This window comes from Corvus brachyrhynchos, unplaced genomic scaffold, assembly GCF_000691975.1.
Source record: "Corvus brachyrhynchos isolate BGI_N302 unplaced genomic scaffold, ASM69197v1 scaffold148, whole genome shotgun sequence".
Taxonomy (NCBI): Eukaryota; Metazoa; Chordata; class Aves; order Passeriformes; family Corvidae; genus Corvus; species Corvus brachyrhynchos.
This window is the reverse complement of record NW_008239785.1, coordinates 749,787-761,860: the sequence shown is the minus strand read 5'-3', so window position 1 is coordinate 761,860 and position 12,074 is coordinate 749,787. Positions and strand designations below refer to the sequence as shown.

Here is a 12,074-nt window from a genome sequence, read left to right as displayed (position 1 = left end):
CATTCCTGCCAGCTGGATTCTGTTTTCTAAATATTCTGGGCCTTGGTGTAACTGCAGGAATTTTAGCTGGTTTTACTGTCATTAGTGGCCCTTTCTGAAGGGGTAAAGGGCCTTGTGGGACACAGTACTGTAGCTGAGAGTTTAGTTATGAACATAAGCAAAATAGGATATTGTTAAAAACTAGCCAGAATCGAGGAAGTGATTTATTTGGGATGTATGAGATATAGGAGAGACCTTGTCCTCTGCTACCTATGCAGTTTTCCACTTCAAAATGTGCTTTTCTCAAAGTTCCTGCTCTATTTCCATCTGAAATGTAACAGTTCAGCCAAGCCATAAGCACTTCATTATCTTTTTGGACAAAAGGTGAGGCAATATGTGTAAAAGGTGGATAAAATACTCAGTAACATTATTGTCATGCTGGTTTTTGATTAAATGATCTGTGGAAGATAAAGCCTCAAGATTCTGTCAACATGTGGATGTCTTAAATCACTTTTATGTTCATTCTGAAGAGTTAAACCAGAACACTTTCCTAGCAGGATCATTCTTATTTATTTAACTGAAACAATTTAAATCTAAATACACATTCTACTGCTTAAATTTTCTGATTAATTGTTTTCTTCTCTATAGCTGCAAGCAGATTATGTGCTGGCTGGCTCAACAGTCAGCTGAAAAAATAGATAAATTTCGAGCTCATGCAGGATCTGTGTTCCTTACTCTTCTGCATTTTGACCATCCTCCAGTTCCACACATCCCTCATCGAGAAGAGCTAGAGAGGATATTTCCAAGGTAAGGTATTGAAAAATATCCTGAACCAATGAAAGTAAAAGATAAATGCACACAGTTACACCTAAACCAAGCAACCTGATGTAATTTTTGCACCCAAATGCCCAATATATGTATGGAGGAATATTTGGTGCTGTTTGTCAGGATTTTATTGAATTGTCCTATGAATGTGCATGAACACATTTTTTCCTCACCTGGAAAACACTGCTTGATCATAATGATAGTTTTTAACAAATTGTTTTAACCAAGCTCGAGTTGCAGTAGTTTTCCAAGATGGACTTTCTAGTTAAAGCAAGAGTGAGAGCAACTCATTCCTGAATGGTGATTATGATACCTGATGGCAGTGAGGAACATCCAGCTCGTGTTTGGGAGAACCTCAGCCTGCTGTGACTCCAAGTGCTCTGTCTGCAAGGCTGCTGATCATCAGTGCTGGGGTGTTTCCTGGGCTAACTCTGTCTTTGCATCAGTTGTTGAGTAGCTGGTGGTGGGAGAGAACACAGAATGAAACTCCAGAAAGAAACTTGTTTCCTGAATGTAGGCAAAAGTGTCTGGGAAAAGGAAACTGCAGTTCAAATCTTACCTGGATCAGCACAAGGATTTGAAGATTCCTTCACTTTACTGGCAGTGCCTGAAGCTTTGATTTGTACTTGCCCCATATGCTCAAACACCAATGTTTAATTTGATATTTAGGTAATTCAGAGACCACCCTCACTGTTTTGGAGGAGCAGTGTGGGGAGAAGAAAAGCAGTGCACCCATGCAAGATGATTCTTTACCTTCCCCTTTCAGGTCAGAGAAGGAGACACTGAACTGGAACGCGGCGTCGGAAGCTTTCCCTCGGATTACGCAGCTCCTGGGCTTGCCAGCCTACCAGTACTACGTGCTGCTGGGGCTCTCTGTGTCTGTGGGGGGACTGACAGAGACCACGGTGAGAGCACCAGTTGTGCTTTGAAGTCTGATGGGCTTCTTGGTTTTCATTTTAAAAGTATAATTGTCTTGACTTGCTGAGCGTGCAGGGAACAAGGAGTGAGGGCGCTTTGTTTCTCCTTTGCTGGCCTGGCAGAACCTGAGAGTTCCAGCCCACAGCTCCCAGCCCTGTGGTGACCCTCCCAGCTGGGATCAGCAGCAGAGCACCTCAGCTCAGGGCAAGGGGATTGCTCTTCTCACAAGGGGTTGAAAGCCAATTCATTTGTCACCTGCTGCAAGGTGTTAGTTGTCAATAGGTGTTAACAGTATACACAGGCTTTTTGTTTTCAGTATTTTTGATAGACTTTCTACTAAAATACCAGTGAGATGTCAGAAGTTCCATTACAAAGAAATACCATTCAAATGTCTGTCTCAATCCTCTCAGCTTTGCAATCGTTATTTCGTTCTTCTGGCATGAACAACCTCTGTATCGCTGGCTTTGGCAGTCTGCTCTGCTGCCACATTTTTCCCTACTTTCTTATCATTTTAGTGTATCCTTCTGTCCTTATATTACTACCAACTTGCATAGGTAGTTTTAGAATTCTTGGTTTCCAGATATTTGGTTTACAACACTTTTTGATTTGTTGTGGCCAAAGATGTAAAATACAAGAAAACAACTGTTGGGGTAAGGACATGGTTCAATATGACACCGCAGAGAAATATCAAACCAGTAACAGAATATTTTAGACTGTCAGTTAAGTCTTTAAATCCCAGTGGTCCTGTAACAGGAGGAGGAGGAGGAGGATGCTGTGAGTCAGCAACCCAACAGTGGTTAAGAGTGTTTCTAATTAAGATTTCCATCTCAAATTAAGAAAAGCAGTAGAAAAGTGAAAAGAGTTGAGAAACAGAGTTTTCGTGGAGGGGGAACAGCTCCTGCTGGGTCACAGGAAGAGTGAAAATCACCTGGAGCTTGTCTCCCATGGCTTCCACTTGTCAGTCACAACTTGCCCAAGTGATTTTTTTTTTTTTTTGCTGGTGCTGTGGGTTCTGCTCTTGGGATCAAGAGACGTCTGTGAGCCTTTGGGTCTGATGGAGCAGAATACTCAGTGTCTGGTCAGTCTCTTGTATTTAAACCAATTCTGAGCATTTTAATGTTTCTAAAATGGCAACTAATTACATAGCAACGGCTATTTTAAAACTTTGAAAACATGTGTGTGTTGGTTTGTGACGGTAATTATCGGATAGACAATGTAACTCTTAACAGATTTCCTTAATAGCAAACATGCACATGAAATTCAGCTTTCAGTTAATTATAGGAGGCTCCACCAAAACCGAAGTTATTTATCCAAGTATAAAAAGGAGGAAGGTTTTGGAGAAACAGACACTCTGGCTGCTAGCTGGGGTCAGAGGAAAATCCTTATTCAATATTTAATTTTATATTTTTTTTTAAAGTCCTGGTTGCATTTAGTTATGAAAAGTGGGAGCAGTTCAGTTACGTGTAGCTCCCTTCCCTTGTTACCATCTGCCAGTGTGTTAAGGGAAACCTTCTGCACTGTTTTCAAACTGTGACTGTGAAATGTTAACTTCTCTGTGACCCTCCAGTTCTCTTTAACACTAAAGGCTTGTTCTGGCTAAAATAGTCTCAAGGGCTTTGGAAAGAAGATGACCTAATTCTCTTTTGAGTCAGCTGGAAAGGCAAGGGAGGGTACTTACACTTGGGAGTATATGTGTATGGTGAATTACATTTAATATCTAAAATGTGATACAGAAATTAGAATTGATGTATCTTGCAATGTCTCGTGTTCCAACTACTCTGTCAAAGCCTGTAGCATTCTTTGCTGAATATCCACAGACAGGTTTAAAACATTAATAGAAAATTTTAAGAACATTCCTATTAAATCCATATGAAAGAAGCAGCTTTTTAAAGTCTTGGATGGAGGAAAAGGATTATTTTGAATGTATGTTCTTGCAGTGGTGTGTGTGCTTTTGTGACTTCCTTCTCTCATTTAAGAAATATCTGGGCACGTACATACATGGAAGTTAGAAAGAAGATTCTTGTATATACTGCGAGATAATCTGAGTTCAAATGTCAGTTTGTCTTGTAGTCATCTCAGGGAATGAACAGGAGAAAGGCTCTGTTGTAATTCCATGGTCAGTGGCTGTTTTGCTGCAGCTAAAATTGCTCTGCAGTATATTTAGCAAGAGTAGTTCTTTGTTTGGCTTTTTAAAGAGATTTTCTGGAACGAGCCGTGTGGGGTCTCTGAAGTGTTTTGGTGGCAGTGGGGCTGCTGGAAGAATTGTAGCTCAAGCATTGGAAGTAATCTGGAAAAACAGAAGATGTCATTCCCTGTGGGATTTGGCACTCTGCTCCATCGTCATGGTTCAAAGGGCACTTTCTCTGTGTAAAAGAATCTTCTAATTATACATCTGGCCCACAGTGATGCATATTTCTGATGGCTGCATAAAACCCCTCAGTCTGTGGAGATCAGGACTGCACAATGCTGCTCTTTCTCCAGTGCACAAACCCTGCAGTTGCAGGGGTCAGGATATAATTTTGATATAATTTCATTATTGTTGAACTACATTACATTCAAAATTTTGTTGAAGCACAGAATGTCCTGTGATTCCCCTTCCCCCCTAAAGAGTGAAAATTGCATTTTAAAATGGTATAGAAATTGTAAGTAAAGCCTTTAAAAAAAAAAAAGAGGAACAACATATTCTGAACCCTCAAACTTCCTCCCAGGCAATGCCAGAGCTGTGTTACTGGGTTAAATCTCACAAATAAAAATATTGGGATGTTAGTAGATGATATTCTAAAACATCTGGTTACTGAGACAAATTGTATGCAAATCAATGCATATTTGATGGAAGAAACAGGCCCAAAATCCTGTTTTCTTGGTTGACAGCTCTTGAGCAAAATACATTTGAGAATAATCCCAGGCATTCTTTTCTTAAAGAAAAAAATAGTGTGACTTATGATATTCCTACTTCGTGTAAAGTATCACTGCTGCAAAGTACAAACCAGAGCCCATGGATGTGCATCAGGCATCTTAATCACTGATGAGTAGCTGAGATTTTGGATGTAACGTGCTCTGTTACAAACTGGATGCCTAAGCTAATTCTGTTTGACCATATCAGTCCCACCTGCTGCCTCAAAACTGGTTTTAGAAGTACTCTGCCTCTGTTTTGCAGCAAGCTGACTGGGAATGGTTTCGTGAAGATTTGTGTAGACACCACGCCAGGTGCCTGCCCAGAGCTGCAAGTGCACCTCTGCTTACTGGAGCTGCATTTCCTTGTCCTTGTCCCCTGGTTCAGGAGGTTCAATCTTCAGGACTTGAATTCTGTCCTCAGGTGAACGGTGCCTTGGAGCGCTGTTCCCGTGTCGCTGCAGGATCTGCTCTTGGCTTCAGTGTGGGAGAGTCACGCCTTGGCAAACCCTGGTTTTGCTGTTTCATAAGAACAAGGTCATTCTCAGGCCTCCTCTTCAATTTGTATCCCAAGTTGTCCCAGTTCCAGCCCATTAACCTCCTAATTTCCTTTCCCAGTCCTTGTGGAACCCCAGGGAAAGGTAAATGTCGCGCGTTTGATGTAGTGTGAATTTGTGTTCTGCATAGATGGAGAAGACGTTTGGAAATATTCTTCTCTGCAAATACTCAGGAGCAGTTAAGATTATAGCTCAGATACCGAGGCTGGGACAAAAGGAGTTCACCTGAGGAGGAAATGGGGATTTAACCTGTTCATGTCATGTTCCCTTGTTATGCTGGAATTTCTTCCAGTACAGTTCCTATGCTCTATGCTCACTCTTTGGAAAATGCCCCATTTTTCAGTCTCCCAAGCAGTTACATGATGGATTATCCACACCTGTACTTTTGTATTGTTTAATCGCTTGCTGTCCTCATTCTCCAGTGTTTCTGGTATCCTGCTGCTCTGCCTTGGTTTGGCACAGCTCTGGAGCACCCCATCTGGAGCTGTGCTCGTTGCCCTTTTCTTTCATGCCCTTTCTTGCCTTTTCAAGTCATTTGGATCTGCAGGGAAAGCACTGAGTCATTCATCTTCCTTCAAAAAAGAAAATGGTGTGAGATCTGTGAGGTGTAGTTTAAGGGACAAAAGAAATAGGAGAGAAAATGACACCACCTAAGATTTTTTCCTGAGATGGGATTTCTTCTGCTTGTTGTTGATCTCTGCTTGTGGAAGGTGTTACTACAAAATATTTCTTCTTTATTTATAATAGTCTTAAATGCACAGATTGTTTCAAAGGGTAGAATATAATAATTAAGCAGGTTTTAAATTTTCAGGAAATCTCTCTTACAATTGTATATCCTGTGAAGACCTTTCAGTGGCAGGACCCAGTTTATACTGGGCACACTGGGACACACACCAGTGCTGCTTTTGGAGTTTGAAAGAACCACATTGGGTTCAGTTCAGTGTAGCTGCCTTGTACAGATTTTACTGAGATTTGGCTGTCATTTTGAAACTCAGAATAAACGAGTAATTTCTCCAAATTGCTTGACCTTTTTAAAGAAATATTTCTGTTCCTGCATTGCCCGGGATGTTTCAGTACAGAACAAAGTGTTAAGGTTGCAGATTGTGCTGCTTCCCAGGATTGCTGGGCTGTGCTGTTTGCAGGCTGAAGCTTCAGAAAAATAGTTGAGAGTTTTGAGCCAAGGCTAAAATGTTTGTTGTTCTTGTGTACTGATGCACCCATAGATGTTACTGATACCAGTTTGTTAGATAAAATGTTTAAATAGAGATTCTTCTCATTTGCTTTTGGGAAAACACTTGTGACGTTTCTCATACTCATCCAATATTTTATTTTCTTTCCTTGATGAAATGGTCAGACCTCTGAGGAAAGGGGAATCCCACAGAAGCTGAGCCTGCTCCCCTATCACATGGCAGGTCCGTGTGGGAGCAGCTGGCCTGGCAAGCACAGTGGCTCCTGAGGATTATGGAATCAGGGAGTGGTTTGGGCTGGAAGGGACCTTAAAACTCATCCTATTCCACCCCCTGCCACAGGCAGGGACACCTTCCACTATCCCAGGTTGCTCCAAGCCCCATCCAGCCTGGCCTTGGACACTTCCAGGGATGGGGCAGCCACAGCTGCTCTGGGCACCCTGTGCCAGGGCCTCCCCACCCTCCCAGGGAACGAATTCTTCCCAATATCCCATCTAAAGTGTGGGGAGCTGTTGAGTGATGCTGCAGCCTGTGATGGTTCATGGCCTGTGTGACCCCATGGACTGTGTCCAGCTGAGCCTTGAGCAGCAGCACTGACCCCTCCTCTGCCATCTTGCTAAGCTGGCTCATTAGCTTAATGCAGTTAAACCAGCAGTCATTATTTCTTTCTGAGCTGTGTGTAATTTTTAACCTGACTTTGCTGGTGGTTTGTGTGGCCCAAGAGCTTTTCTGCATGTTTCAGTTCCATCAGCTGTTTAATAAATACTTGGTGAAGTGCTGGTGTCCTCTTTCACCTTCAGAGTCATAACAGTATTAATATTTGAGGTGAAGCAGGGTGATCATAGCGGTTTGAGGATGTTTTATTTTGAGAGAAAGAAAGCAATGAACCTTTAATGTGGTCTTTTGTCCTGCAGTGGCAAACTTAAAAAGGAAAAAAGAAAAACAACCCAACTTGCCTTGAAAATGGGTTAGTGAAGGTAGAAGAGCCATGGTCCTGCTGGGTATTGTTACTGATTTATGCCCGTGGCTGCTGTTGGATGAGTGTTCCCAGTGCTGCTGTGCTCCTCAGCTGAGGGGGGACAAGGCAGTCTGTAGCCCGTGTTTGTGTGTGGCAGGAGGTTTTTCCTTGTCCTTCACTGGATGTTCCTTCTGTTGCAGCTCAGATACTCTGCCCAGAGCCTGTTTGACTACATGAAGAAAATCCAGAGTGATCCCAGTGCTTTGGAGAGTTTTTGTGAGACGCTGCTGAAGGTCTTTGAGGACAACCTGCGGAATGACCGGTAATGGACTTCCTTGACTTTTTTCCCTTTAACAGCTTCTGGAAGTCAAATGTGTGGCACATGTGCTGAAATCTGCCTAGATGGGAAGTGCCCAAGGCACATGGATTTGCTTTAATAGAGCTGTTTGGTACAGCAGGACTTGTGGTAAAATGTATAACCAAGGAGTGATGGCATAATATTTTGTGTATTCAGGTTTTAAGATCATAGAATGGTTTGGGTTACAGGGGACTCAAAGCTCATCCCATTCCAGTCCCCTGTCATGGGCAGGGACACCTTCTGCTAAGGTTGGTCCAAGCCCCATCCTGGCCTTTGACACTTCCAGGGATGGGGCAGCCACAGCTTCTCTGGGCACCCTGTGCCAGGGCCTCCCCACCATCATAGGGAAGAATTTCTTCCCAATATCCCATCTAACCCTATTCTTTTTCAGTTTGAAACCATTCCCCCTTGTTCTATCACTATTGTATTTTTATTTTGTTTCTTTTCTCAAGTGTTGAAATGAAAACATAGCCATGGTCATTCCAGCTGACATGTGCTGGTTCATTTGGTGCTGATACAGTCTGTGGAATACAGATTAATATTTTCTAATACTGTCAATTGTGTTTTCAGGACCCTGCAAACGTAAAGTGGGTGTGTTGTTAATTAGGTTTTTTCCTTTTGGCTGGCAAGGAATGTCCTGGTTCAGCCAACACACACAAGTTACTGAGCAACCCTCCTCTGTGTAAATCAGAGTTCTAATTTACGTACGTGTAGGTACATAGGAAGTTTCTTTCTTTGCTTCTGATTAAAAATAGTACATATCTGTATGCCAAGAAGTGTATTTACCTTGTTGAATCATTTTCTTTCCTCAGGGTGTCTGTACCTCTCCTGACAATGCTGGACCAGATGCTGGCGAATGGCTGTTTTGATATGTTCACTGAGCAGGAGAAGTAAGTTCCTGGAAGTCTCTTTGGTTTATTTCCCACTGGGCAACAGGGCTCTTAAATCTTGCCCTGCCTGCTGCTGGGTGGGTGCACAGGGCTCCAAGTGTGAGTCTATATTGCCATGCTTTAATTTTCCTGAAGTGGGACAAACAGCCTTGAAAGGGTTTGATGAAATCCTTGACTCTCATATCCATGTAGAAGTTTGTTACATGTTCATTGTTTGACAGCCAGGACATTAATCAAATGCAATTTGCATGTTTCACCTGGCATTCTTGGACCAGTATCAGATCTGTTCTTTCATTTTCCAGCTTCCTAAATCCCTGCTGGTTGGAGTACAGGTTGTGCTGTACTGGGAGCCTTAAGCACTGGCAGTGTGCCTGTGTGGTGCTGCAGAACCCTCTGTGCCTACCAGCTATGGTTCCCCTAGTCCCACTGCTTTGGTGGATGTGAATATCTCCAAAGATGTTAATTAAGATTCTGATAAGAATAATGAAGAAGACATGTCCCAGAAGAAGACATGTCTTCCACCCTGAGTTTGGTCTTGTGGAAAGTGTTCAGTTTGGGAACGGGTAAACATGAGTGAGATATTCCAGTGTGAAATCCTGGGTTTTTGCAGATGTTTCACAAAAGAGTGATTTTAATTTCAGTAATATTAAAATCTATTCCACAAGCTCTCCCAGGCAGCATCTTGGCACATCTGCAGGTGTTTACAGAATTGTGCAATGTGGATCCTGTAAGCACACAGGCTGGATTGGGAATCTATCGATTCAAGAATTGCTCGCAGCAGATAAATCTGAAGAGCCTTCATCATTCTAAAAGTTTTGATTGAGCTTACTCTTGTCTTGAAGTGTGGGTTTAGATAGTATTTCTTAAATTGCATTTGGCAGTTCCTGTTTGAATGGGAATTTAAAGTGAGTCAAAGACAGATGGAGTGAATATTACTTGTTCAGTTTGGTAGTCGTGCCAGTGATCTGGGGCTTCCACACAGGTTCCAGTCATCTGTGCTGGGAAAGGTGAGAGATTATGGGTGGAAATTCCAGTTAAAGTCTTGTCTCCCATGTCCCAGGTCACTGAACAGAAACCAAGTGGTAGCAGCAATGCCTTTGCTGTGCGAGTGACTCAGACTCAACCCTGTGGTGCCACTGTGATGCTTTGTGTAAAAAACCTGAAATAAAATCCAGGGCTATTAGGAGGGGAAATATTTTGAAGCTGATCCAGATGTATTTGCCTCCATTGATGAGGAAACTAAAAGAGAAAATTAATAATGAAGCAGCCAAGTGGATCATGCTCATGTCAAGAAACGCTGGCCTGGAGTGCAGAACTTGATACCATAGAGAGCTCAGGAAGGGCAGAGCTGGGGGGAGCTGGAAGACAGCTAAAAAGATGGAGAGTTTAGTTCCTGCATGTGTCAGATCTTGGTGATGCAGGTGCCTCCTGGTGCAGAGGTGACCATGGGTGAGTTCCTGGGGGTACAGCCAGGTGAATACCCAGGGCTCTGCCACGCTCTCTGTCTGTGGATGGGTGAGCCCAGAGTTACACTGAGTGTCCTTTGGGTGTAGTTAGGGATGGATACACTGATCTGGCTCCAAGGCCTGCCTGCCTGTGCTGTTGGGTGCCACCTACTCCTTTTTGAGTAGAAAAGTCTGACTTTGGGTCTGGTCTCTGGAATGGAACCATTTACTCCCTTTCCAGAGCAGCCTCCATAAAAATATGAGAAAGCACAGAGTGGGGGGGAAAATGGAGACACTGCTTGGTGGCATGAAAAGGCCACGTGTGCCTGCAGTGTCAGGTGGTTTTATGTAGAGAGTGTCTGAAATTAGAGAGCTGAGATACATGCCTTTTTTTTTTTTTTTTTTTTTTCCTTGGGATGTTCAGCTCCCATTTAATTTCCTTCCCTCATTTTTTCACCATGTTGGGCTGAATGGAGTTTTAGCAAGGGAATTGGGATGTAGGATGTCTGGCATCAGGATTATACCTAAACCAGCCACCAAACAGGCAATTGTTGCATTGTAAAAAAGTATTTGCAAATGCATTTTGAAGTTTGAAATGGAAACTGTGCACTCTCCCACCCATTTGTTTTCTAATAAAACATCAGCAGTCCAGAATGGGTAATATCCAACAGTGCTTAATTTAACCAGGATTAGGAGCAGGATCAGTTTGACCCTTGTTGAGTGCTCCAGGTAAAACCAGTTGCCACAGGGTGTCACTCCTGCCTTGCACAGGTTGCCAGGCATATTCCTTCACACCCTACAGCTCCTACAGTTTAGAATATAAAGCTCAGTATTTCTGGTGTAGGTTTGCAGCTGAATCTCAGTGTTTGGGAAGCTCTGTGTGGCTGGGGTGTGGTCTCTGTGCAAAAGGACAAGTGAGCCCCTGGGTGTTCCTGCTCCACTGTGGTGGTTTGAGTGCTCATACTCAAGGGAGGTAGATTTGCTGTGTGTGGAACTGGCCAGCAGGGATGAGGAGTGTGGGGTAAATACCTGTCCTGTGGGGTTGGAAATGAATCAGCTTTAGTGTCACCAGGGTCATCAAAAGGCTTTCAGAACTGGCTCCTCTGCTGTGCTTGGCTTAGGGAAGAGAACAGCTGTCTGGAATATTCCAGGCTGTTATTTCCTACCTGTCTGAAGGTGACATAAACCTGCTTGGCCAGCATGAGAGGTTCCCCCTCCCTTGTGCTGATAGGAATGGTTTGTATCACTACACAAAGAATGGTGCTGGGGAACTGTTCTGGGTTAAAAGTGCCCTTCTCCCACTCAGCTTGAGGTGTTTCCTCAGTCTCACAAGTTGTGCCAAGATAGGAAGGGAAGGGAGGGAAGTGGGTTGCTCTTGGCAGCAGGGCAGGTGGGTGCTGGGCTGAAGTGTTGGTGATGCTGCAGCATCACTGACCTGCTGCTCCCCCTGCCCCGTGTGCCCTCCCACCAAACAGGGCAGCAGAGGCCTCAGCTCTGTGGTCACACAGCCCAAACCCTCCTGATTCCATCCCAGAGGACAGTGGAGCTGCTCTTGTGACAGTGTAGGGAGTGTTTGTGGGCTGGGGACTGCAGGAGGCAGCGGGCACACCTTGGAACGGAGCTCTCAGAAATGCAGCAGTGCAGACTGGGCTGGTGTAAACTCACCAGTGGCTTCTCTTAAAGCACAGAGGTACCTGGCAGCTCCCTGCTGGTGGTGGGACAAGGACAGGGAGGACAGAGGAGAGCAAACCGAGGCCACTGGCAAAGCTGGCACTGGAGTGTCACTGCTTGCAGCTCCTGTGGCTGCAGGGTCCTGCTGCTCCAGTGGGTGAGGGATCACCAGTGGTGCTGGGGCTGCCCAGAGCCCTGTGGATTGCTGGCTCCTCAGAAGCGTGGTAAGATGGGTCTAATACTCAGTGCCATGTAAACAGAACAGCCTTGGAAAGACAATTCAGGATCTAGTGCTTTCTGGGGTAGTAAGTAGCATTTCTCTCTTGAGTGTGTGTAGTTTACACGTTCAACAGAAGCACCCATGTATTCTGTTTTTTCTGGTGATCTTGCAGTG

General features: G+C 44.0%; 1 protein-coding gene across 1 annotated transcript in view; it reads left to right on the top strand.

Annotated features, from left to right (window-relative positions):
- The window catches only part of TBCD (tubulin folding cofactor D), a 114,936-nt gene that overhangs the window by 94,490 nt on the left and 8,372 nt on the right, over window positions 1-12,074 (top strand). Inside the window, exons 32-35 of the mRNA XM_008640610.2 lie at window positions 628-786; window positions 1,571-1,709; window positions 7,517-7,638; window positions 8,487-8,564. Of these exons, the coding sequence (XP_008638832.1) occupies window positions 628-786; window positions 1,571-1,709; window positions 7,517-7,638; window positions 8,487-8,564 (498 nt within the window). The remainder of the gene's footprint in view (window positions 1-627; window positions 787-1,570; window positions 1,710-7,516; window positions 7,639-8,486; window positions 8,565-12,074) is intronic.